Source organism: Stylophora pistillata, chromosome 2 (assembly GCF_964205215.1).
Source record: "Stylophora pistillata chromosome 2, jaStyPist1.2, whole genome shotgun sequence".
Classification (NCBI taxonomy): domain Eukaryota; kingdom Metazoa; phylum Cnidaria; class Anthozoa; order Scleractinia; family Pocilloporidae; genus Stylophora; species Stylophora pistillata.
In genome coordinates, this window is record NC_142520.1 from 35652490 (window position 1) to 35679927 (window position 27438).

Below are 27438 nucleotides of genomic sequence, written 5' to 3' on the forward strand. Positions count from 1 at the left end.
CGTAAAGAATACAAAGCTGACGTTTCGAGCGTTAGCCCTTCGTCAGAGCGAAGGGCTAGCGTTATCGAATTTACATTATCAACTCCTTTGATAAAGCCAAATTATCTAGAAAGGAAACGCACAGTTTCTTTACACACACATAATTACGTGTTCCTTCATACTTACGTGTTATGTTAGTGCCATGAGCTAGTTGAATACTAAAAGTCTGATTCGTGTAATGTGATTGGCCCGTTCTGCATTGGAGTTACACTTAAAGACCATTCTTCAAATCTCATTCGCCAGTTTTGATCCGGAGGTAAAGATTGCTCTTTTAATTCGTTTCGTTGATTATGTCTATGTTATTGATGACAACAATTTTGTTGTGCATAGAGGTTAAGGTATAAAAATGCTTGAATTCTGTTGAGAAGAGTCTGTTCCGAGTCAGAAAAGCAGCTTTCTTAAGGGTGAAGTAATGGAAGTCCTGAGTCTTCTTTACAACACTATTTCATTACACCAAAAAATATTTTTAATTTGTTACCTGCTTTGTTTTGATTAATAGAATCACAATCGGGGCAAAGACATGCGATGCTACTGGAGATGGAATGTTGAAAAGGTAATTCATTCTTCAACTTCTTTATCACCGTATTCTCTGTAAGTACACAGGCTAGTGAGCCAATAGTTTTGGCAATTTCTACTTGAACAGCTTCACCGCAAGAGAGCATCCCAGGAAGAACATTATTGATCAAGTGAAATGCGTAGGAGCCAATAGAGGACAGCAACAGAGGAAAATACTTGAGAGCCACAATCTTCATGTCATTGGTATCTTTCTGTGTAAAAAAGATAACCAGTTATGCAGATGGACTGCAGTTTGAGCAATTGCAGAAAAAGGAGTCCGAAAAGATTCAGGCTTCGAAGGGATTCAAACCTGCCTCTCCCAGATTAACAATGATGCACGCGGGAGGTTGCTAAGCGCGACAGAAGCGTAGGAGTCGAGCAAAACGATAGCCGAGAGCGACTCTGGTTTCTTGAGTGCTTAGCAAACCTCCCAAATACATCCACAACTCAATAGAGTACACTGTGGTGTTGTTCATTTGTTTTATAACAACATCGATACACTGTAGCAAAAGAGTTTCCTTTAATATAACAAATCTTACGTGACCAGAAAAAAAGCGCGCGAAAACTTGTCTTTGCATTTGCTCACGTCAGCAGCGTACACCCATGGGCAAATGGTGGACACTTAATTGACCAACCACAGCGCGCGCTTTACTTTGGTTATGTTATAATACTAGATTGAGCATACTAGCAACTGAGCTACAAAGCTACACGTTGGAAAGGAGGTATATTTTCGAGGGCTCATCCTTTATCCCCTAGAGGAATCTGATCACAATTTTCTAATAAAATCAATTTCAAATGAGCTGCTGATGAAAATCAAGCAAAGGAATTACGAAGATCATTTCCGAGCTAGGTTTTCATCCACAGGTCAAATGAGATTTCTTTCATTAAAAAAAAATGTAAGGTTCAGTGTATTACAGTTTCGCTAGGGTAAACAATGCGAGTAAAAAGTAAGGGGAATCTGTTCAAAAGGCACAAATCTCCATTATTATGGTAGATCCTAACAAAGCTACTGCCAAGTTCTAAAGGCGCCGACGACGGACCAAGGTGAGAAGACGTAAAAGACTGAAAACAATGTAGATAAAAACCAGCAGGCAAATCATAATTTCTGTCATTTCAACTTGTAATTTTCCGAGAGAGTGCTGCAAGTCTGCCAAACCAATCAAAGAGAAGCGACACTAATGCTTTCTATCGGAGCTACTTGAACATTGCACACTCAATTGAAACTTTCTTATGAACCTCACACAAATGAATGTACCATAGTTTTACGTTATCACTTAATGCTATCATTTACGCTCCAAAAACTTCCAAGAAATGACACCTACAAGAACTAGAAGGAACACTTGTGTTCTCCAGGTTGGCGCTGCATCCAGAACTGCCAGTAATTGGAGACAACCAACTCTACTGTCTTTACCAAGCAAAGGATCGAGTGACCTCCCAACTCTGACCATGCCGTCCAACGAAAGACCGAACCCATGCGGAAGATCAAACCATGGAGGATCACACTTTGAAAGCCAAGGAATAGATACCAGAAATATAAAGAACTGGCATAATGCTAGAGGGATGTGAATTAAATCTGATATGCTGTACAATAGTCCGCAGAGCTGTACAAGTTTTCTAAAGGACGAATCAGCGATGTTAAATGCGCTTGTGCCTTGCGATGACAGCTCTGCAGTCTGGACAATGAATTGCAGAGATAACTTAAACATGGAGAAAAGGTGGCCGAGATCCAAGCTTGTAAAAAACTCTGAAAAAGAGAAAAACTCGGCTAAAATTCAAAAGGAAACCAAACTTCTTAAATGCATCCACCCCAAATGTGTTATCACATTAAAACATACTATGTGACAACCTCGAAAACTATGTAAAAAACAAGAGACCGAACAATGAAGTAATGAAACGGCAGCTCACGGGATTATAAATGATTCGCTGAAAAAACTTCAAACTTACAACAATGAATACAAACGTTCCAGAAGCACAAAAGATTAAAGGAACGATGGTGATGACTGATCTCTCCCCATTCGTTTGACTCCCATCTTTCGGTGAAGACATTGATGTAGGTACCATAACGTTAAATTTAAAATATACTTAAAAAAGCAAGAGATGTTTATTAGATAAGTACTTTTTCGAAGGGGAATTCTACTTCTGTTAACTCTCGTAATTTGTGTATACTATGGTTCACAAGATCACCTTTAATTTCACTTAAGTCACTTGGATTCTCCGCGCTGAGGTTCCTTGTTTGCTGACCACAAAGGTGAACAATCACTTCCAGAATGACTCTGACGCCTTCCAGCTCACAGGCAAACTCGTCCTGACAAGCGAAGCATACAAACACAAATTAGGGTCAAGACAAATTATTGTTTTAAAACAGCTACAATATTTAAGTATCTACTTTAAATGATGCAAGACCAGCGTTGTAGTTTGGCAGATACGTTGTAGTTTTCATCAGAAATCTCTGTCCCCAGCTCCCCCTCCCTCCCACCAACCAATCCCACACAACAAGAAAAAGACAAATGATTTCACACTTACCAAATTGGGTAACTTTTCATCTCCCTTACGTATTATAGACATGTTAAGGGCTTTTACTCTCTCAAGTAATCTACCAATTGTTTCTGAACTTGAGTCTTTTGATCTCTTTTTGCCTGGCAAAGAAGGCTCTGAGATGGTGGTCATTTTTCGTTTCTTTGAAGAGCTGGTCTCACTGCGCAAAACAGAAAGTAGTTATTAAACAGGAAGTATTTATTATAGCTACTAGTCAGAAATCGTGCCATGAATGCCTCAAGTCATTGAACGCCCTGCAAATCATAGGATATAATTGTAGCATCACAAAACGATAACAACGTACAGTATACATCTATGTGTTACTGACAAAGCGTGAGGTCAACATGGCTCAGTAGATGTTGGCGAGATCTGAATTGCGTTTTTATGTGACGTTTTTAAAGACCAAGGCTAATATCCCGCCATCTCGCGCAAACAAGCCTGGTCAATAAAGGATTTATTACATAGCAAAAAAAATTCGCAAGCATTCGAGAGCCGGGAAAGAAAGCCAACAGTTTTTGTAGCGCAATAAACCCACGACAATGGTTTATGTTTTCTTTATTTTAGATGTCTTGGGCCCCTTTTGCGTCTCCATCTGCGACATTGTCCAAAACTCACGAACTTTATAAGTCCACTTCACGCAATGTCTTTTTTTTTTATTGGACGGGCTCAAAGCGGGCATTCCTAAGCGGGCTAGGCTAAAGTAGCCGATTAGAACAGGGAATTAGCTCCATTTGCCCACAGATGACCTTAGCTATAATTTTTATAATAAAGGTTGATATTGATAATAAAACGTTGTCACAAACCTTTCTATTGTTTCTTCACCTGAGACCCCATCTGTTCCTGAGGCATCAGACTATAATATTTAAAAAGCAAAATTTGACTACATGGAATAAATGCTCCTCCTTCCCTATTTACGAACCGCCTCCCGGTTAGCTCAATGGATAGAGCGCTGGACTGATGTGCGGGAGGTCGAGGGTTCGAGCACCGGCCGGACCAACACTCAAGGTCTTAAAATAATTGAGAAGAATATGCTGCCTTTCTATAACATCAAGAAATGGTTTAGATATTCTAGTCTTCTCAGATAGGGACGAATAATATTAATGGAGGTCCCGTCTCCTGCAGGGTTGGGGTAGGAGACGTTAACTTCCCACGCACGAGATTACTGTGTGATAGATGTCCTCCCCTGGGGTGGGATCGGTGGGTTGTTGTCTTGCGTTTCATACATGAGCCTCTGGCTCGGGCAATATGGGTAACCATGCCCCACGTAAACACATTAAACTTTGATTACAATTACTATTGGGATGGTTGATGAGATTTCAAAAGGCGTTGAGGTAAACGACTGGGACAACAGGAAAAATAGAGGTGGCAGCCGCAGCAAAAAGTTGAAGATAGCAATGGATACTAAGATGAGTGGAAAAAAACGAAGGAACGAATGAAGAAGAAAACAACGCGTTACGCCATTACGCGACATTATAGTAATGACATGCCCATATCACTAGTTAAAATGATTTCGGTGTTACAGTTCATATACTTGAATTTCTTTTAAAAGAAAGTTTATGGGTTCAAACCTTAGGTAATTCGTCTCGGATAGACTGACATGTAGAAACAACACGTACATGCATGTAGATCCAAGGAATGTTTCCAATTACCTTGACACTGGTGGTGCCCTTTTTGTTGGACCTTTCTGCATTCACTGCCTCACATAAGCACCTAACCAAGAACTACAGAAAAAGAAAAACACTCGTGACATTTCTCCAAAATGGGAACATTTGGTTGTGAAGAAGTTACCACACGCTGGACTTACGGATTAGCCATATGAAGATCAACATAAATTAATTAAATTCTTTTTGGTAAAACCTACGAGTACATCAAAATAAGCTGGTTGATACAAGAAAATTATTGCATAATGCTATCAGTAAAAACCTGTTGATGTCTCCCTAAAACTCCTTTCCAAATAAAAGCAATTACCTGTTCCTGTTGTTCAGTGCCAACGTATCTGACCAGACACTTATTGATGTCATCTCTGACGTGGTGTTGTATTAAAAGACTAGTGTTGATTGGCACATGTCTGTATATACGAGAAATGAATTGGCATACAGCCACCTGACAAAAATAACATATAAATCATTATACAGTTAGCTGCAAGAGTAACTCAAAGTACCCTGGCCCAATGGTTTGAAGGCCAGATGGATAAATCACTATTCAACAAAATTAATTAATAAGTGTCAACTAAACACACTACACTGACCACGAGATAAAGATTTATCTACTCCAGTGAATAGCGCTATACATCTTCTGAATAACTGGGGCCAGATAGTTAGCATACTAGATAAGGGTTGCAGCTATTGCAATAGCAGGTGACCTCTGCAGGAGGGAAAAATCACTCGACTCATGTTGCAAATAGTGCTTGAGCATTCTTGGAAACTTAACTAATTAATTGCATGCGCATGCATCTTTTATTTTGAAAAAAAAAAAAAAAGAGTACAGCACCTTTAACTCTTTGGTCAGAAATTTCTGCAGACCAGCTCCACGAAAAACACCTCTGAGCTTCAATAGAAAGTAGTTAACATGCCACACAGGAAATGCATAGAGAGGTCTTTCTGATGTTGAGCCTGTCAATTGAGGAGGCTCTCCTTTCTCAGATGGAAGGTTTGTTGATAGGACATCCAAGCACTTAGCTACACTGACCTCCAATGTAGTGCATTTTTCTCTGTCAGATTTAAATGATGAAAGTAGAGATAGCTTTGCATACCAAACGTAAAAGGGAACATTCACACATTAAATTAATGGTTCTGCAGCAAGAAGCAACTAGGCATTTCCCCTCTCCTAAATGGCGTGGCACTCCATAGCAGCATTATAGATACCACCAGTCAATCTTTCTTGGCAGTTCGTTAGTGAACGCACGTATAACTCCAGTGCATTACTTAAATAAAAGGTAAAGTCTGTTTATGAGCCAAGTGGCCCATCAAGCAAGTGCTTAACTCCCATTTCTGTAGCATGAAGCAACAAGGAGTATTGACCCCTGACAGTGGTTCAAAGACAAAAAATAAAAATCTAGCCAACAGAACCGTGTAAAAAAAGTCCTAATAATTATGATTATATTTAGATATCAATGGTCTACAGTTCAAATTGTGAACCTACATCCCTAGAAACATAGCATAAGGGTTTAAGATAATAATAAGTAGGCTTCAACAATCATTCTTTTATTACAAGGTACAAACTATCTACATGTATGCACGTAACTTCATTGATACTCAGGAAAACATGGAATGCATATTTTACCTCCCATTAACTGGGATTTTAGAGGCAACATCAGATACCAAAAGCTCTAGTAAAGAGCAAAGGCATTTGACGAACTTGTCCAGAAGAGGTACAGTGGGAAGTCCACTCCAAGGGAGCAGGGCTGTCATTACACTTACTGCTACCTGAATGAAAAAGAACAACTGGTACTTAAGCATTACATGAAATACCTAAGACCCTATCGAACACTATCAAACAGCCGAGTAATGGAACAATAGAACTCAATCAACATTTGATCACATTTTTTAATGGATGCTGGGCAATTAATTTTCTATTGACACATTTTGCATGGATGCTGAGAAACTTTTTCACGCAGTTAAAATAACAAACTTAAAGTTTTTAGTAATGTAAGCAATGTTGGATTTTTTGAAGTTTTGAAATTGAAGTTAATTCAATTAATTCAATTTAGTATCAATTTATGTTCCCATTGTAGGTATGTAGTAATTGTGGAAATTCATTGTAAGCAGATTATTACTGTAAGTAAGGTATTTTAACCCTTTACACATTATGCTCCCATAACTGACCAAGACAGAATTTCTCCAGACAACATAAATACAGTATCAAGCAGACAAATAATGAGAATCAAGAAAAATATAAATAAGGGGATCATCAGTTGATCCAATACCAAATTCTCCAAACTAACATCTTAAGAATTGTACAGCAGACAGTACGGAGAATTACTCAAGAGATCTTGAGAGTGAAACAGTTAGGTGATGTATGATAGGTAATACATGTGACATAAGAGTTTATGCGCAAGTGATGACAAATAATTATTGTAACTACATGTATTCTGCGCTGTTGTGAATTAAGAAAAGAAAAACAAACTTTGACCTATCAAGGTTTGATAGTCTTTAAAGCCTGTAGTAGTCCATTAACACCATGTACAAATTGGCCACCTGGACAGGGTAGACTCAAAAAACAAATTCAATTTTATATTATGACTCATGGGAACAAACCTGCTTAATGTGAAGTAGACCAGTCTGAAGAAGGTGGCAGCAGATTGTCCATAAACTTGTCACACTGCTGTGATTAAACTGGTACACATCACTAACCAAATGGCTGATAATTTTACTAAAAGAATTAAGAAATAAATACCCCTCTTTTAGTTTTACTAGTAATTAAAATAATGTCCTCAAAGAATGAATAAATTAACTTATGCACTACTCATTCAATAAGTGTTTTAACCACCACCCAGTTAGCCCAATGGATAGCGCACTGGAATGTTGTGTGGGAGGTCGAGGGTTCGAGTCCCGGCCAGACCAACGCTCAAGGTCTTAAAATAATTGAGAAGAATTTGCTACCTTTCTATAATATCAACAAATGGTTAGATAATCTAGTCTTCTTGGATTGGGACGAATAAATGGAGGTCCCATCTCCTGCAGGGTTAGGGGTAGGAAACATTAATTTCCCACACACAAGATTACTGTGTGATGGATGTCTTCCCCTGGGGTGGGATGGGTGGGAAGGTGGAGTAGCTCGAATGGTTTGTATGTTCCCTTCTAGTCCTTCCCCACTGCAATAATGCAGTGAAAATGGAATAAATTTAATTAAATTAACTGTTAAACTTCCAGAAGTGATTAACATGTAACTTCTCCCTATAATATCCATACATTATCCAGCAAACAGGTAATGAGAATACTCAAACTTACTGTGTTAGGCAGAAGTTGTATTCTTAATCTGACACCAAATTCTTGTCATTAATTCACAGGCAAATGTGAAGCAGCAAGGCAGGGGGGGGGGAGAATTTATAATCAGATCTTGGGAGTTAAAGAGTAAAAATTAGTGGCTGTTTACATGTAGCCTCTTTCTAGGAGGCCCTGTGACATTCTTTCTTTCAGCTCTAATCCCATAATTTCACCCTACTTTAGCAGTGGTTTCAAAACAAGCTAGCCACTGCCTGAGTTCGGCTGGCTACTTGATTGTATGTCACCGGCTACTCTGGTCATAGCAGTATGCTCCTGACAAACAATCTTGGTGTTATCACAGCCGCCTACTTTTCCAGACTCAGCCACCTTCTTCAAAACATTTTCAAACCCCTGCTTTAGAAGTACACTCGTACTGTACTTTATTGAACTGTACAGTCATACTGTATTAGGTCGAAACTATAAGTACAGCTGTGTACATACTACCATATGCAATGAAAAACAAACCATGTTCCTTCTTGTAAAGTATAGCAGTCCTCTGCATGCTTGATACAGATGAACTTCTTTACCATGTTGAGCTCCTCCTATAAAAAGATAAACTTATTTGAAAATGTGAAATATTATACAGTTATATGGATATAATATCAAAACCCAGCTTAAATGCTCATGGTCTGTCACTATCAATTATTGTCAGTGTACAATGTAGGTGGCAGTGGAAGTACCCTGGTTAGTTTGAGATTTAGCAACCTTTTATTACTACTCTCTGTGAGGATGTCACCACCAGTTTCATTCTTGATCTTTGAAACAAGGGATGGACATCTCAAAATTTTACAATATCCATACCTCTTGATCAAGGTTTTCTGTATACTGAAAATGGCCAAGAAAGAGAGGCAAAGCATCTACAGGACAGGTGCCAGATGAAAACAATTTCTCATCAATCTTTACTAGGTCTGAAAATTGATAAAATGATAGAAAACACTGATCAAGTTAGAGCCAGTTTTCACTGGTCACACTATCATCAAAACCATTCCAAAAATAAAGTCAAGAATAAAAGAAATAAAAGAAGAAGATTATTTAAATAGCCCCTCAAAGAATCAGGTCTGTATGATAGTTTGGGCAGGAGATATTTGAAGAAATGTTTTATTCAAATTTAAAAGGCTTTGTGTGGAGACACCATGTTTGTGTTCCTCTAAGGGGCACCAATATGGTGGCCCAAACCATAAAAATCATAATAATTTGGATGTATCAACAAAGTTGAAGTAGTAAATTGGCCACCGTAACGATTCCAAAAGCTGACGTTTCGAGCATTAGCCCTTCGTCGGAGCGAATGTTAGCCCTTTGTCGGAGCCAATGTTAGCCCTTCGTCGGAGCGAATGTTAGCCCTTCATTGGAGCGAATTCATTGATATATCCAAATTATTTCGTTACTCCCACCGACGCAGCCCTAAACAGTTTCTTTCGAAACTATCAGCCATAAAAATCATATGTCATTGAGTTTTGCTAAAACAGCATTCTCAACTACCATTTTAATATTGCTTATGTCTTCAGCTGTTCTAATGGCTAGTCTAACTAAAATCTCAAAAGGAATGACCATTCTTTATTTTTTAATTATGAATGACACCACATGAAAACCAAGAATTGACAATTTTTTAGCTGTATGTTGATCAATAGTCAAACAATAGGATGGATAAATGACTTTGAGTATATGAAAATCACATTTGTGTACTGCAGTTTCATGAAATTTATGAATGCAATCCTTGCAGTAATGAACCCTTAACTTACATAGTAGTGGAAATAAGGCCTTAAAAAAATACGAATAAAAATATGAACCAACATAATGACCAGCTCCCAGTTGGCTTGTTAGTTCAGTTAGTAGAGCACTGAACCAGTATCGCAGAGGTCATGGGTTCAAATCCCGTATAGGCCTGAATTTTTTTCAGGCCTTCCTTCCACTACCACATAAGAAGGGTTCGTTACTGCGAGAATCGCCACATACAATAGGATGGATAGTTGACCACTTAAATCAGTGAGGGGTGCAGGGTTAACCGGTAGCCTAGGTGACCAACAGTCGGAGCCACCACAAGTCACAGTTGAAAAGTTGGCCTAATGTCATTATGTCATGACACTGGCTACACAGTGAGTGCAGTTGGACATTAGTTGCTCATCATTTTACTTTTTCAAGACTTACCCTCCAAGAGTGAAACAAATTCTTTGAGACATGTGCTGTAATATACTACGTCTTTTCCTTTAAGGAGCTGTTTTGGAGACAAATAAAGGTGCACATGTACATTGTACTAAGAGTATGTTACACTCAATGAAGGTAAATGCAAAAACCAATGCTGCACTGGTCATATAACCCGTCTTTGAAAGCTACATAAGCAACAGTTAAAACACATCTTTAAACCTTTAAGTGATTAATTAGCATCTAATTTCCCCTAAAAATATCACACCTGAATCACTCCTTAAGGTCACAAGAATTATTATTATTATACATTCTCTTACGTCATACCTACATTAAACAATAGATTTTACATATGACTGTATAGAAGTGACATCATACCTACAGATATAGTTTTACGCGCTCTTGTCTTTACAAGTGAAGCTCAGGAATATGCATAATAAAACAATTATTGGATTTGGTTTTTGCATGATAGCGATAATTATCAAGGGCTCAGTTTGTGTTATCAGCCTCAGCCTTTGGCTCCAGCAGATAGCACAAATTTTGGCCTTGATGATTATTGCAATCACGCTCAACCTGATCAAGTAATTGTTAAATGATCAACGACTAAAGAATCTCTCGGTTGTTCAACAAACTCTCCTTGTCAAATCCTAAGAAAAATATAGTGGGCAGTATGGAGAGTATGGCAAAATGCATACTGATTTTACGGTGTCAAGGGCTAAATAGAGTAAGAGGAGAATGGTAAATTTTGTGCATGTTGGTGGAATAAAGAGATTTTATTAGTATTTTGCTTATCACAAGTGCTAGACAAAGAAAATACAGAGTCTCCATAGAAGGATTCAAACCCCAGAACTTTGGATTCTGCACTTTGATGTTCTACTTCTGAGCTTCAGTGAACTCTATGGTCAGTTAAGCCACGACTATGTTAATGTGTGTCATTTGTCCTGAACACTGCCAAGATTAGCAAGCCTGATTTGAGCAAATAGACAAATGTAATACCTCCACGTAGCTCACCACTGAGTTGTTTGTGGCTCAATAGAAAAGCACCAGTGTACAGAATGTGTCTATATGTACCAGACAAATATTTAATTTATTACACGACTCGGGCAGTCAGAGGGCCAATAACTAAAATCGACCAATCAAAATGCTCTATTGCCGGTCAATATTCTCTCAGTATTGGACCGGGCACTGTCCCAAATGGTCCCGAATGATACCGCACTTGTGTCCCTTTGAACTTAAGTCATATAATAAATCTCTTCTTAACCAAGCTTGCTCGGGACCCTACTGGAACAATATCGGCCCTCGGTCTTTTTTGTATGGACCTCACTGCACTCGGTCCGTACTGTCAAGACCTCGGGCCGATATCCTCCGAGTACGGCCCTCGCGGTTAGTTAATAAGATAAATTATGTATATGTACCAGACAAATATTTAATATACTCACCTGCATCAATGACAGAATGGCAGAGACAGACTTGTCATGCAACTGAGAACAATCTGGCTCAGCAAGAACACAAAGAATTCTTGAAAGGATCCATGATGTGAAAACTGTCAGATGAAGATTTGGGTCAGTAACATTATCTAAACTCTTGAAATTCTCACTTCTTTTTAAGGAATCAGTATCAAGAGACTTGCCCATATTAGCACAGGGCTACCTGTCCAAAAAGTCATGATAACACCGCCCTCTCACAAATTCATCTTCTCTCATTTTCCAACAGCAGCAAGAAAAGAAATTGTAAGTTTGGCTCAGAGTTCATGTTGATGAAAAGTACAGTTTTTGTCCAACTGGGGTTTGTACAGTACTTGTAGAGTGAAAGAATGATATCAATTAAAATATTACATAATCAGATCTTTAAGTTTACCTTTTCCTGATTTGCAGATCTTGTTACCCTGTAAATTGGATGTTCCAGTGGCAGGTATTCCATCATTTGTATTCTGGGGTTCTAAACTTACAAAGCATTCTGGGAATGCATCCAGGCAGTGATGCAAGAATTGCCAAAAGATCTCAGAATGAGGTGTTCCTCCTGTCTTTCGTGATAACTGGACAGCAACTATAAATTCATCAACCACAAAAAATTTATAGATGTTTAACTAATAAAAGAAGTCCTGGTCAAAACAAGAGTAAATTAAGGTACATAGAATGAATTAAACTATGGCAGTCAAACACTGTAACCCATTCCAGTCTCTAGGGTATAAAACTACAGTGGAACCTCAATTTAACGAGGTGCTAAGGGACTGGGGAAACTGGTTCATTATATCAAGGGTTCATTTTATCAAGGTTCTGTGGCATTCATTTTGCTGTAACTTTAGCCAGGCTGAAACTGAAGTTTAATGTTCGTTATACTGAGGACTTCATTATAATTATAGAGGTTTGTTAAATCGAGGTTCCACTGTACTATCTATAAATATTGTCTTCTCCATCTAGAAGGTGGGAGATAAGATACTAAGTCAGGTTAATCCCTAAACTCTTTGAGTGACCAGCATCTAAATTCTCGATATAGTAAATCTGCGAAATCACTCATTAAGATCATGGGAATAAGACTTTGATTGTTAAACAAATTCTCCTTGGCAGCACCTTAGGAAATGTATAGAAAAAAGTATAGAGAATATGCATGCTGATAGAGGGTGCAGAGGGTTAATATATCTTATTAACCAAGCACGAGGGCCGTACTGGGAGAATATTGGCCCAAGGTCTTGATAGTACGGACCAAGCGCAGCGAGGTCTGTACAAAAAAGACTGAGGGCCAATATTCTTCCAGTACGGTCCCGAGCAAGCTTGGTTAATAAGAGATTTATTATACGACTGAAGTTCAAAGGGACACAAGTGCAGCATCATTCGGGACCATTCAGGACAGTGCTCGGTCCAATACTGAGAGAATATTGACCGGCAATAGAGCATTATGATTGGTTGATTTTATTTATTGGCCCTCTGACTGCCCGAGTCGTGTAATAAAAGGTATTATTAAAAACTAGATCATTGGATAATGCAATTCAAGACTTTTTATTGGCTTAGCCATTATGGTATATGAGCCAATATACCATAATCTACAAATATGGTAAGCGTACGTGTCAGCTTAAAATTAAGAGAGCTAAAAATTTAATAAAATTTAATAATTTAATGCAGCGTTTTTAATAAAACAATTATTCCACTCGCATTTGTTGGATATGAGATGTTTACAGCCAACTTGGCGCTACGCGCCTCGTTGGCTGTCTATCATCTCATATCCAACGCGCGCTCGTGGAATAATTGTTAATTATTGCACCCCTATGGGGAGAGAGGAATTTTGAGGGTTAAACATCTTTTATGACCTGGGGCCTATTTCTTGAAAGTCCCAGTAACTTAACGAGCCCGTAAAGCTGTTCTGTTTTCATTCAAGATGGGGATTTCATAAGTTTTGAAAATGATACAATAAAACTATCAGTTAAAGTAACAAAAAGGACTGGTTTGGGAATCAGAACCTGCTACCCTATCCTTTAAATGTTGATTGTAAAACAATTGGCTTCAGGCCCGTTAAGTTAGTTACCGGGACTTTCGAGAAACAGGCCCCTGCACACCCCTGGCCAATCACATCTCTTAAACAGGGTTCGACACTAATGGTAGCCAACTTTGAGCCACAGTCTACAAGAAATTCAGTTTTGGATAGCGGTTTTCAATTTCTGCTGGCCAGTTTGGCTAGTAAACAAACTGAAATTGTTGTAACATCTAAGATGTCACTAGCCACTTGGCTAGTGAGTTGAGCCCTGTTAACATGTTTATGTCAGCCAAAGGTATCTCACCTTGATTATAAAAATGTTTACACACACTGTATTTTATAACTACTTCCATGCATTTAACACTACCGTGACTCTGAAGTACATGCATGGAACTAGAGGGGTCTGGGGAATATTGCCAAATAGTCTCAAGGTATTGCATCCTTTTAGGATTCAAATGACAGAGTTAATTATATCTTTCAAAAAAATTGCAGTGGGCTAGGTTTATGACAGCATTTGATCATACACTGTGCAGATCTTAAAGTAATCAAAATGCAAAAGTTTACTCTCATAACAAAATATAAACAGTAAAAAATATAAACAGTACATACCAGCATCAAGATCAGTCAATATGCTATTCACAAACTCACACAAGAGTTTCTTCATTTGGTTTGCTGAAGTGTAGTGTTCTTGGGTACTAAGACTGGATAAAATGGGATTAAAAAAATCAGCTGAGACAGCAAAAATGTTAACTTCATTTCTTTAAAATAGAGAAATACATAGAACAACATTAATTTGCCACATTGCAGTTACTGTATTAAAATGTACAAAGACCATCATAAAGCCTGTACATATATTTTCAATTTAAACCGTAACGGATTAAAGTCGAGTATCACCCTCTTTTTTCCACACCTTCTTTCCAGGGTCTGCACTTTCGACAGTCAGCTTCCAATCAAACGAAATCCTCTATCAAATCACGTTCTGTACTCTTTAAATAAGCTCCCTAGAGTGTCTGGATTTTCATGTCTCTTAATGTAAAGGTAGTGAGTAAAATGGAAACGATCTCCAACTGAAAACCTTATGATTTTTATACAAATCCTCCTTGTCTACCATAGGGAATTCAGAGACATCAGTGTGGAAAAATTGGACACCGATGTTAGGTAACTGGCCAAATCAGCATGCTAAATTAAAAAGCCTGATTCTTACGTACCTTTCGGGATTTCGACTTGCGATTAACGTCGCCATTATGGGCGCGAGTTTCTCGCTCATGGAACTAGAAGTATTCGCCATCCCTAGGTCGTGGATCTTCTTTATTTCTCCTGGCTATTCAATTTTAAGAAGCAATTTGCTACAAACAAATGTATTACGATTCTCCCGCCATATTGCAAAATACCGCATTAGCACTGGGTAAGACTCGGTCTACTCTCCCAGATTATATTTAGGAAATGTAGGACTGCTTAGCGTGCAAAATGCGTTTGAGGTATGAGAATTGTCGCTCAAATAAGTTTTACTTCAACGCAGCATTCTTGGGATAAAAAAATTCCAAATACATAAAACGTCTATGCGTAAAATTAAACGAAAGGCTTTGAATAGAGAGAAAGCTGTCGACATATGTAGAAATTTCAGTCTGTCGTTGACAAACGACTAACGGAAAAAATTACCCGTTATATCCGTTAGATTACATATGCCTGCTTGGCTTAAGTACCAAGGAAGGAACGAAACCGGGAAGTTAAGGTCAGTAGGATGTAAGGGACTACACTAGTAAGGATTCCATGTCTTTGTACCCTTTAAGATGAAAAAACCAGGACAAAGTTGCAGTCAAGATCAAACACTGAGACAAAGGAACTTACCGCTCGGCCAAGAACATCATTCTATCAGATAACCTAGAACAGAAGCTTATGACCTTGAAGTCTAGGTCAAAAGCTTCTGCGCAGAATTATACCGTCTTACGAGTTAACTCTTAACTCTCGTAACCCAAAAGGCGTCTCTTTCTGATCAAATCGCGAGGATCAATCGCTTTTCATTATTTTGACTAAAGAAGGGTTTCCCTCTGATAAACAATTTCATCCTAAGGATACCTTCTTTAGTTGTATTTTGTTTTATTTTGTTTTAGCTTCGTGAAACAAGGAGCAAATGAGTGTATAAGTGTACGTGCGCTCTATGACTTATTTTTTTATCTATTTTCTAATTGTTTGATTTCTGTTTGTTTTTTGTTTGTTTTTTGTTTTTGTTTTTGTTTTTTTGTTTTTGTTTTTACACTGAGAGTCACTTCCACTGACGTTGTCGAAACGTCAGTCCACTACCGACAACAATCCTTCTCAAGACCGCACCCATCTAGATTATCAGACTACACGAATAAATAATTGTTATGTCAAAAATCTGTGATTAGAATGTATTTATTCGTTACTTTTACTCTAAAATCTCCAATCAAATGTTAAAAATTCATCTCAGTCTCTTATTTTGGTGTACATTTCCAAAGCATTGCGGTTAAAGGAGCTTCTTGTAACTATATAATAGTTATAAGAATACAACCTCGTTCCCAGGGCCTTTTCCCTTAGCTGGGGGTGGGGCGGGTAAATGCCTTTTCCCGCCCCACCCCCGACTCCCCCCCCAACTAAGGGAAAAGGCCCTGGGAAAGAGGTTGATAAGAATAGTTATTAAAATAACAAACAGGATTGTGTTATTACTTATCTGCTGGCATTTTTTGCGTGAAACATTCGATATCTTCAGCATGAAGTTATGTTCTTTCACCTAGACCATCTGATGAAAGAGAATGTTGTTACTTTTTATCCAAACAAGTTTGATTCTCTGGCTATGAAACCTCAGAGCAACAATTGTATCAGTAATTTTGAATAAATTTCACCAAGTAGGAATACAAAACACTTCTTCTTACCTGAGAAACAAAAGTATCTCAGTTTTTACAATATTGCAAAAACGACCTAAAGGCTGGTAGCGAAATAAAAAAATTACCATAATTTTCCGTTCTAACTCTCTCAACTAGATTACATCAAAGAATTAACACCGTTGAAAATTCAACGAGACGTTGACAATGTGCTTGTAGTATTCATGAGTCTCTTTATCCCCAAGGCGTTCACCAAAAGTTGCATTGTGAAATCGTGGATGACGATTTTTTGTCATCCACCGTTTGTTTGTTTCTTATAGTTTCTAGGCCCACCAAATACAGGAGCACCAAAAGAAACAGCAAATGAGGAAGTCCACAGACAGTTCACCCCTTTGCGCCCTGTTCTTCATTTCTTCCTCGTCTTCCCAGTCATGTTCAACGTGGACCCTTTCCTGACTGCGATCTTTTTGTCTCGGCATGAAATATCGATTGCTCTGCACGCTGGTAACACTTGAAGCAAACACCACAAGCTTCCGTTCTTCCGAGCAAATTAGTTTTCTCGGATTTTTATAGATAGATGTACAGCTACCTCTTAGAATTTGTTACGAATGCGGGCTTCTTCGACAAATAAATATAATGACACCCGCAATCTACCTGTTGCAGATTGCAGACAAACGAAATACAGTAGTCATTCAAGTAAACTTGAAACGTTTCCAAAACGTTTTGCATTATAGTAGCTAAAACGCTCGCTGAAAATGTCAAAATAAAGGTTTCAGTGATATAAACTAGGACGCCAAATTTTTCAATAAACTGAAATTTCTCTAACAATTAACGTAATTACAAAACTTGGCCCGGGTACTCGATATAACTAAAAAAGTGAAACTGGTGGACTATTCAAATATTTTATTTTCATTATTTCTTGTGTATATGATTTATGATGCGTGAAAGGGTGTTAAATTACCTAAACTAATTTGCTTTATTATCCAACTGTGCTTCATAGAGTACAAAATTAATGACTACCAAAACGAATACAAATATGTCGCAGTATTTCTACTCCAGAGAACCGGTTAGACATTCGCCCGCAACAATTTGGTGAATTGGATAAAAAAATCCCTTATTAACCATTTTGTTGCGTGGTATCGCTGAGTACTTTTACTTGTTGTTTGTATTTTGACTCGCCCTACAGGCTCGTCAAAATACGGCACAACTCGTAAAAATAACCCAGCGATACTACACAACAAAATGTTCAATAAGATATATTCATTTGTCCGATGGCCAGCACTCTCTTAAATCATCTCAAGTTAAAAATTGCTTCGATGTCATAAAAAATGATCATTGTGCAAAACGTGTTCCCTCAAGTATACATCACGAAACCCTTTAAACCCTACAGCCTAACATAAATATTCATATTCTCCACAGCGTTCTATTTACATTACCTCCGATACTGACAAGGTGAATTAGTTTGACCATCAGGAGTTTCTAAAATCATTGATCATTTCTTTTATTCTCGTGGCCGCTTTATAGTTGATCAAAGGGTGGTGATACAAAGTGAAATTAGAGGCCAGTCACTCTTGCGGATTAGTTGAGGAATAATTATACTTTTACTTTAATTTGTCTACAACAGACTAACATGACTTCACCTTTACTAAATCTCACGTAATACTGTTTCAATTACTTATCCACTGAGGCGTTCTAACTCTATGCATATCGCAAATCTAAGTCAGACTCGTGACCGAGTCTGGTGCCATGACTGCTCCTGTTGTAGAAATCATCGGCTTGCTCTGGAATAATCTTGAACTTAAAATTAGTCTAGTTTTATATCTAAACTGCTCCTTCATGGTTACTTGAAGATATCTTAACGTTTTGTTATTACCTAAACATAATTGTAACAGTTTATGTTGCAATCGTCAGTGGTTCGAGTTTCTAAAACTCTATTTTAAAGAAGGCTCACTCCGTTGGCATATGGATGCGATGCAATATAGTGCGTCTTGAGGGCATTCTTTTGATAAAATGCTTTACTGCAAAACTGGCATTGGAAAGGTTTCTTAGGAGCGTGTGTTCTCTTGTGCGTGTTCAAAGTGGAAGCCAGTGTGAATCCTTTCCCACAGATCTGACATTTGAAAGGTCGTTCACCTGTATGGCCATAGATATGAGCCTGCAAGTTTCCCTTCTGGTTAAAGCCCTTTCCACAGTACTCGCACTGGTACATGCGCATCTCGGAATGGGTTCTCAGATGGTACGTCAAATGTGTCAACTGCTTGAAGCCTCGCCCACACTTGTCACATTTGTGGGGCTTCTCTCCCGTGTGAGTGTAGCGATGGATCTTCATGTCAATTTTCTGGTGGAATCCTTTTCCGCAGAAGTCGCACACAAATGGCTTGTAATTAGTATGTGTGCGCATGTGCGTATGCAAATTAGACGCACGGTTGAAAGCCTTGTTGCACTGCAGGCACACGTACGGTTTCACGGTGGTGTGCGTCAGTCGGTGGCGTGTCAGGTTTCCTGGCTGTCTGAAGGCGCGGCCACACTGCTCGCAGATAAACGGTTTGTCTCCAGTGTGGATACGTTTGTGAGTCGTTAAGGTGTTCGAGCGGCTAAAAGATTTGTCGCATACATCACAAGTGTAACGGTACTTCTTGCTTGCGGAACCATTTGGCTTGGTAGGTTTTGGTTGCAAATTCGTCTCTACCTTTTTTGCGGTTTCGCCATTCTGAGGACACTGCTTCAAATCTTCTTCTGAACTTGACGGGAGGAAGGTAGAATACTCAGGAAGACCTACTGCCGCCCTCTCTTGTTTCAAAAATCTACCGAGGTCGCTGACTTCAAGAAACGAAGAAAGTTCGAACTTTCCGTCCAAATTCTCTTCGAGGTAGACACTGAGGACAGAGTCGTTTTGTGGGACGCTGTTCTCCAAATCTGATTGATGGCGCACCGATTGTTCGTTAAAAAATTCTCGTGCACTGCTTTCAGTAGCATGACCTTCCCAGCCGTTTCTTTCCACTTTTACATCTTGTGAATCATCTTCATCATTTGTGACTTCTTGTTTGATTCTTAAAGTGCTGTTTAACTTCGACCCTCGTACGTCATCAACGATTCCACAGTGAAAGTTTATATCACTGGAGCCAAGATCGACCTTTATTGGTGCGTAGAGGTACTGAAAAGCGCTCTGATTTGCTGTGAGGATTCTCTCCTTTGATTGGTGGAACTCAAGATTTAAGGGCTTTTGAAAATGATTTAATTCTAGCCCTCTATCTTTCAGGAAAGGGTCTTGGATGTCAAGTACGTGTGGGTCGTGTATCTCGCTCGCCTTTACTTCAATGTGTGGCAACTTTTCGATGGCTGCTTCTTCTGTACAGATTAAGAAAGGAAATTATGAGTTGTTTCTGTAGGACTATCATGAAGCAAAGGTTCCTACAAATAACTGTATCGAAAAGAAAAGAGGGGAAAACCTAGTCCCTCTGTACGTTTTTGCATTTGGGGGAAACCGATAAGGATTTCGAAAGAAAAAGTGTTGCTTGTATTGCTTCAAATAAAATGGAAAGCGTCATTCTTCTGCGGCGAGTTGACTTCGTATGGATATTACCCGGGCCTACAATTTGCCATGAGTCATTTACATCCTAGCATCAGTATGCATATTCTCCATACTGTGCCCTAGAAATTCCTAAGGTGCTGACAAGGAGAATTTGTTCAACAGTCAAGAGCTTTTCGAGTGGGAGATCATTTCCTTTATACTAGTTACCTTATTGTGTGATTCAGGGGTGATATTGTAAGGAGAAATTAGATGTTGGTCATTCATAGGAGTCAACGTGTTTAAGAAATAGGTAACAAAAGCTGGGCGCTCCATCTGGGAGCATGTTGTGAATGAAAACACACAAATGTAAAACCCACTTCCGAATAAGGTTTTCTGTTTTCCCTGACAATTTTTCGATGGAAAAGAGCGTTCTTTGTTATTTTTTTCCTTCCAAAAAAATTCGAGGTTTCCTGGGAAAAAAAATACCGCCCTAATGATTTGTACAAAGTTAGAAAACACTAAAGTTCTCACTAACATCACTGAGGATTTCTATAATGGTGAAAGAAGTGAAAGAAATAGCAAGCATGGAGTTCCAGTAATTGATTATATTGTTCACAGGTCGTTTACTTAACCCTTTTTTAACTCCCATGTGTGACAAAGAGAGAATTTCCCCTTACAATATCAGTGCAATAGCAGGCAGACAAACAACGAGAATCATGATAAAGGAAAACATCAATTAGGAGATTTTTTATTAGTTGATACATTACAAGAGCGTAGCAAAGGGGGGTGCCCCCGTGACCCCCCCCCCCCTTGGTAGGTCTTCTTTAGAGCAAACAACCTACAACATTCAGGTGGCAAAAACGCCATCACAATATCTTGGCCGTAAAAGCCATTGATATGGGCCTTCATGCCGAGATAATACGACTGAGCCCGCTGATACGCGCGGGAGAGCATTGGTGTAAATGTAGTAGCCTCTGTTACCCCCCCCCCCCCTTTGAAAAATCCTGGCTACGCCTCTGCATTACCAAATTCTCCAATTTCAAATCATAAGAATTGTGCGGTAGACAGAAATTAAATGAGAATTACTGGTGAGGACTAGGATTATAAGAGGGTTAACTATGTCGTAAGTTATATTCCTAAAAAACGTTAATTAACAAATATCAACATTTAGTAATCGTTGCAGGTATAGATGAGCTAAAATCATTTTTCTTTTCTATGAGCTTTACTATCCGATCACTTATTTTAGTATATTCTAAAACAGCTATTCACCTCCACTTCAGTGAATGGTTGTTAAATATTCGTTGAAACGGTTTCGAATTGTTTCTAAGGAAACACTTGTATTTGAAATTTAATTAAAATTCAGTCGTTGTTCCAAGAGAAGGTATAATACCAGTTAGAGGTTGCCCTACTTTAGGTGGCTTGTCATTTTTTTACCGGTTTTGATTAAGTTTATTTAACCTAATAGATAAACTGAGAAATCGGCTTACATTTGATATCACCCCGGTCACTACCAAGATCAACGAATTAATTCTCTGATCTTATGACCACGCACATACTGTTTTTTCGGCCAGTGGCGAAAATTTCGTTTTCTATATTAAGGTAATAATGTCTTAAACTCTGCTAAACAGTCCTTTGACATTACATCTAAATCGTCAGAATAAAATCGTAATTTGAAGTATGATTTTACGATTATACTGATCAAAACTGAGGAAAGAGCTTGAGCTTGCAATCATTATCCAAAGAATTGTGACCAAACCAAAAATATGGAATTTTTTAAAGATAATCTCGTTTCAAGGTAGGACAGAGCCTTCTGAAATAGTTTTTTTTTTTTTTTTTCTTCTGACAGAATCAATTCGTAGTATGTCATGCCAATATTAGTTGCCGGCCTAAAATGAAACCGCTCGCTTTTACATGTAATTGCTTTTGTCGGAACTCATGCTTGTCAGAGAAAAATCCACGCGCTTGCATCTGATCTTTTTATGCGTACAATGCGCTCTTTTGTCTAAAACATGTCACGGTGGTGCACTCGAGTTCCACACGGATCTTTTAATCCGTAATTATAGCAGATTTGGATTTCAGGCAAGACCGGGAGAACCCATGAATTAACAGTTTTCCTCTCAAAAAATATCATTCTCGAGTATAAAGATGTGAAGGCTGTCTGCTCTGAGCTTCTTCTTAGCTTGCGCATGTGCCTTGAGGCGGACTGATTGTTAATTTGTACATCTTGAGCATAAATTTTAAGCCAGAGGTTTTAAAGGTTAATTTTTATCCGGTTTTTTTTTTTTCTTTTTTTTTTTTCTTTTTTTTTTTTCTTTCATCTTCGCACCGACATATGGTGTTTAAAAAGTATTAGCTATATAGTAGAAGAAACCAGAATTGTTGAGTGTTGAACGAAATTCTATGCACCTAGAAATAGCTTCCTGGATTTACCTTGAGGACTGAGCAAGGAAGGCTCCATTGAGTGGTGTAAAACATCGACATTCTTCTTCTTCTGGATGGTGTTCTGCGACGTTTTCTTTACAAGAAATGATCGTGGCATCTTGGCGGATCTTTTTGAACTGCAAAAGAGCAAAGCAAAGGCTATTTACATTCGAAATCAACGTGGCATGTTTAATTTCGGCGTGAGGATGAAACGAAACCTCACGTACATAGATATTCACAAGGGCGCCGATATTCACAAGAAGCGGTTCCTTAACTGAACTCTCTCTCTGTCTCTAAGTCTCCGGATATTTTTTTTCACGTGCGCTTTCTGTCTTTTCATACAAGCCAGTAACCCTTGTAAAATGTAGTAGCTTGTCAACCCTCTTAGACTATTATTTACCGGTAAAACCAGCAAACGTCTTCTTTGTCTCACGGACCTGTGGTGGAGTTGAGAAGGTTACAGCAGTGAATGATACAAGTTTAGTAAAGCCGTGTTTACTTATCTGCATCAGCTGACTCAACAGCGATTTACAGGACATTGCGATTGGCGGAAGGGTTTAAACACATTTTCTTTAATTTGTAGACAATGAAGAAACCTCTTTCATTTACAGGAGTAGTCGCTAATTCATGTTACTTATAGCACGGTCTTCCTTAATTAACGATTTTCTTTCATGACGACAATAATCGGACCAAAAGGCAAATAATTACTACTCTTCGTTTAATGAAAGAACATTTTTGTGGCTACAGAAACAGTTACTTGGAGATGAAACTCGGTACTTTGCTGTTCTTTTTCTTGCAAAATACGCTTTGCGAATTTTCAGCATGTTATTTAATTTGCTATTTTGTATTCTACTGGCATAAACCGACCTCCTTTTTTTTTCTCTCATTTCATGCGATTTCTTTGCAAAGAACCCATTCTGCAAGACGTCGAAAAAATTTTAGCGTTCTCACCTTCGCAATCTCACTTTCTCTAACTTTGAATTAGCTTCAAGCCGACCTACAGTCTTTCCTTTCTCACACAGCTTCAAAGGATCACTTGTTAAGTGTATTTGATTTCTAGAAATCAAAATTGAATTTAGAAGTCATAAAGGTACATCCTTTATTAAGACTCCTTGAATTTACTGTAATTAAGTCAAATCGGTGCAACATACGAAATCGAAGTCTCTACAAACAAAGAGAGGTTTTTTTTTTCGAAGGCGATGTCGCTGAAATTTTTGAAAAAGCTTAATTTCACGTTTTTAACCCTGGATAATTAAAAAGAGTGTCAACGCGGAATACTCTTAAAATAGTATGCTCTATACTTACCCTCTCTCTTAAGATATCTTCGCAGCGTTGATAATTTTTTCGGATATGTTAACGAGTTCAAAGATGCGTTGCCTGTCTCACAGGGAAATCAAGTATACGTTTACAGATTGGTTCTCGTTGGTTACATACAAATAATACATGCAAAATACTTCGGTGTTTGCTCAGCTTTTGCCAAATTTAAATCTAAATGATGTCATTGTTCAGTACGACAAAAGCCGAACGAGGTTTTTCAGTTGCAATAGCTCAACTTTACAAATTCTTGTTCAAACGATCGTGGTTCACACTGCCGGGTAAATTATAATAAAAGTGAGGGAGATCTTTCTTTAGAATAAAATATTGGACTGGATCTGATCATAGGCGCTTCAATTCAAGTCATCGGCAATTGGAAAAAAGAAGAAGATTCGATCAAAAAATATCTTTATGTTCTAAGTTGTATTTAGAAAAGGAATACAATAGCGCTTTTAGCAGTATTACGAATTTGAATTACCGCTTTCATTGTAATTCAGTATTTTTACACTTTGTGTTTTATATTGTGGAACAAAGAGCTAATTTTCTCTTGTATAGCTAATTTTTATTTGGAATATAATTACTTATATTTGAAGATCCTAGCAGCGGCAAGAAATCTAGACTGGCGGGCGCGCGGCCGGGCGGAAAGTTCTCGAACGCATTTTTTCTTCTCAACTTCCTTTCCGTTTATCTGAGTGTGAAGGGTTTTTTTCGGGGCGGCAGTTACGTGCTTTTAATTGTATCGTGCTTTTTCCCATCAAACGAAAGCTTAGAGCAAACATGAAGTGATTTACTGGTTTTGGTTGACCAAGTAAATTGCATTTTGATGTTCGTATCATGCACTGTATGAGGATAGGAGATTGACGAATCGAAACTTAAACCGACTTCGAATCGCGTTAAATTTATTTTTCATGCTTTATTTTGCTTTTATCGCTGGCGAGAAAGCAAGCAAGCCGACACCGTCGTCAAATTAAGGATAGAATTTCCAGTACGTTATTTGCTCAGTTTAATAAAATCGATATCAAATTCCTATAAATATGAAATAATTTTTAAACATGGTTTGTAATGTTAACCCAAGAATTTTTGTTGTTATTAATATCAATACATTTTATTAAAAACTACAGAAAAAAAATGAAAGGAATAATAAATATTTTTTATTAAAAACAAAACATTTTATTAAAAACTACAGAAAAAAAATGAAAGGAATCATAAATATTTTTTTCAATACTGCGTCATGTTCCGCATTACTCAGTGGTCGATGCATCGCGGATGTTTTACTTCTTTTTTTATTTTTTGTTTCTTTTCTCTTTTGTTGGCCTTGTTGTCAAAGGATGGAGATCGCAGCAGCAGAAGAAAGGTTTCTTTTCGAAGTAAAATACATCATCAGCCACTTAAATGATCGCCTAGTAACTAGCCGCTGAATAAATTCACTGAAGACTCGGGCCGGATATTTTTCTTGCCTTTTCAAATTTGTCTCAATTCTATAGCCAGCTGGTGTGCTTTAACATTCCTAGAAAGCATTTTGATGCGACAAAATCATGCGCTATCGACGCCGTGAAGACAAAACTTGTAATACTACATTATTTGATTCAAAGAGGGTCAGATTTTATCACAAATTGAAAATAGCGCAAACTTTTAATTTTTTCTGTCAAATCTACAGTTAAATTATAATTACTCGGCCGTGACACAATGATAGCTACTCTGATTGCACGTGTCAGTGCCACCAACAAAAGCTATCAAAACCTTGATCACCAGTGGTCTTTCAGTTACAAAGTATTCCATCTGTTCGAGATGCGATTGCAACAATAATGGTATCACTGAAGTATAATGCAGTTTTAAGCCCTTCTATGTAAACAAATAAAAAGCTCTGTTAAAAAGCTGGCTTTTTGTAAGTGAATAAAACCCCCTACCGAAAATGAAATAATCTCCCCAAGAAAAAGTAACGAAATATTTCTAAAGTTGAAAATTGCGTTTAATGATTCGTATGTTGACTTTTGAACTTATATAGGGCTTACCAAATGAAATTTCGTGTCGATTCGATTCCTCTTATGACGCCCTCAGTTAGTCTAAAGTACTATTCTGACAGAGCAAAGAGAGACCAAAATTTTAGTTTGCATATGCTCCAGGTTACATAATAACCTTTCTATTAGTCAAAAGTTCGATAAGCTTCGCTGGTAATCAGAAAATATCGCGAGCCTTATGCTACCTTGTCCCCCTATTTTTCAGTATCCGATTTTTATCATCTCACTCAAGTTATGAGAGGGCAATACTTTTAAGCGGGGCACGCAAAATAGCTATTTAGTGATACAAGGGAGTGTTTACGGAGCAGGTGTGATCTGAAAGAAGTGTAACTAATTTGATACGTGCGGTACGATTTTTGGGCCTCTTTTCACCTCAGTGATCTACCAAAAAAACTGAAGTTTTAGTCTATGATAAATTGGCAAAGAAAATCAAAACGTCTAAGTTCGATCGCGTCTCTATCCATTCATTCATTCAAAGACGTACAAGCCAAACAGAAATATTATGCCGCCTACCACATTGAGTATGAATTTCTTTTCTTGGCTCACCTTGAATGTTTTTTACAAATGTGATACATCTTTTTTTTTTTTTAAAGGGGTATCTTGGAGGGAAGATCAATCAAAGATAACGAACATTCTTACCTCTTTGGAAAAAACCCCTTTAAAGTCAAGAGACTCACTGTCAAATTGGTCTTTCAATATGATATTCAATTTCTAGACGTTGCTTCAATAATGATTAGCAAACGCCTGTTTTGTAAAGAAACTACGCACGATAAAAGGCTGTGAAAACAATAGCACATGGGGAAACATATCGCTATGGAAACCTTTATTTTTCAAAAATATACTGTCCAAAGTATTTAAACCAGAGCGCCGTGTTTTAGACACAGACTGAAGACGGCAAAAAGTTGACTTCATTTTAAAGTTTTTTCTTCAATTCGCATTCTACTTTTTAGTTATTTTTTCTTGAGAGCTAGTTATTTTATTGCTTCTTATTTCATCGATCAATTACTTGTTTATCACACATTCAAAGTCGACATTTAGAGGTGCCTTTGTTTATGTAGCTCGGCTGATTCGCTGAAAAGAGACATTCGCGGCGAAATGTCCACTTATGTAAATTTCATCTCGGTGATTCTTGAATAATTGAAAACGCTCTGGAAGTCACGAACTTGAACTGCGCTCAATCTTACGAAAGCGTCTTTACAGAACACCAAATTTACTTAAAGTTCACCTGAATTTTAAACCGCGGCAAGGAAAATCGTATCAAGTGTCGTGGGATATTGAAACCATCTATTGAAAATAATTTGAACTTGTTTCTTTCAAGTAATTTTCACCTGCCGTCACTTAAACAGCTGATACGCCGCTGAGAGCTGATTGTAGGGCTGCGACTTAGTGTTTCGCGTATCATTTCAACTTCTCGAGTTCCGCTTCGCAAAATCAGCTGTGATACCCCGTAGAACAACAAATTTCCGTTCATTTCAAAATTTTTTTTCCCACCAATATAAAAGGGTCGATTTATGAACAATTTAATTGTGTGTTTGCACAGCTCTCGGACAGTGTTTATGCATTCTGTCTGTTTCACTTAATGGAAGTAATAATAATGACTGTCATTTCGGTTG

General features: G+C 38.0%; 2 protein-coding genes and 1 long non-coding RNA gene across 6 annotated transcripts in view; all 3 read right to left on the minus strand.

Moving 5' to 3' along the window:
* Positions 1-15106, minus strand: part of LOC111338559 (serine/threonine-protein kinase ATR) — a 60744-nt gene extending 45638 nt beyond the window's left edge. The window contains exons 1-17 of the mRNA XM_088748785.1: positions 14930-15106; positions 14331-14422; positions 12111-12299; positions 11693-11796; positions 10260-10326; positions 8916-9022; positions 8580-8656; positions 7386-7500; positions 6412-6554; positions 5620-5839; positions 5098-5232; positions 4779-4850; positions 3933-3982; positions 3118-3289; positions 2779-2899; positions 1917-2338; positions 518-806 (exon numbers count right to left, since the gene is read on the minus strand). Of these exons, the coding sequence (XP_088604911.1) occupies positions 518-806; positions 1917-2338; positions 2779-2899; positions 3118-3289; positions 3933-3982; positions 4779-4850; positions 5098-5232; positions 5620-5839; positions 6412-6554; positions 7386-7500; positions 8580-8656; positions 8916-9022; positions 10260-10326; positions 11693-11796; positions 12111-12299; positions 14331-14422; positions 14930-15009 (2455 nt within the window). The 5' untranslated portion in view covers positions 15010-15106. The remainder of the gene's footprint in view (positions 1-517; positions 807-1916; positions 2339-2778; positions 2900-3117; positions 3290-3932; positions 3983-4778; positions 4851-5097; positions 5233-5619; positions 5840-6411; positions 6555-7385; positions 7501-8579; positions 8657-8915; positions 9023-10259; positions 10327-11692; positions 11797-12110; positions 12300-14330; positions 14423-14929) is intronic.
* Positions 15107-15876: 770 nt separating this feature from the next.
* On the minus strand, positions 15877-17170 carry LOC148739286 (uncharacterized). Its single transcript, XR_015997030.1, has 2 exons — positions 16613-17170; positions 15877-16479 (listed from the first exon to the last, which is right to left on the minus strand). It is a non-coding gene; the product is annotated as an uncharacterized LOC148739286 (long non-coding RNA).
* Positions 17171-17449: 279 nt separating this feature from the next.
* Positions 17450-25899, minus strand: LOC111338548 (uncharacterized). Of its 4 annotated transcripts, none has more exons than XM_088750814.1 (3): positions 25820-25899; positions 22503-22630; positions 17450-19909 (listed from the first exon to the last, which is right to left on the minus strand). In XM_088750814.1, exons 2-3 carry the CDS (start codon positions 22609-22611, stop codon positions 18498-18500), a joined length of 1521 nt encoding a protein of 506 aa, XP_088606940.1. In that variant the 5' UTR covers positions 22612-22630; positions 25820-25899; the 3' UTR covers positions 17450-18497. The 4 variants fall into 4 exon arrangements, with proteins under 4 accessions (XP_088606940.1, XP_088606939.1, XP_088606938.1 ...); XM_088750813.1 differs by lacking the exon at positions 25820-25899 and adding an exon at positions 23799-24813; XM_088750812.1 differs by lacking the exon at positions 25820-25899 and adding an exon at positions 22894-24813.
* Between the last annotated feature and the right edge of the window lie 1539 nt (positions 25900-27438).

Bases quoted from the DNA above. Each gene is read 5' to 3' on its own strand.
- LOC111338548 (XM_088750814.1), bottom strand. From the start codon at position 22,611: ATGCCACGATCATTTCTTGTAAAGAAAACGTCGCAGAACACCATCCAG. The intron at 19,910-22,502 runs GTAAATCCAGGA...TAATCTGTACAG, and splicing joins TTCCTTGCTCAGTCCTCAAG to AAGAAGCAGCCATCGAAAAG.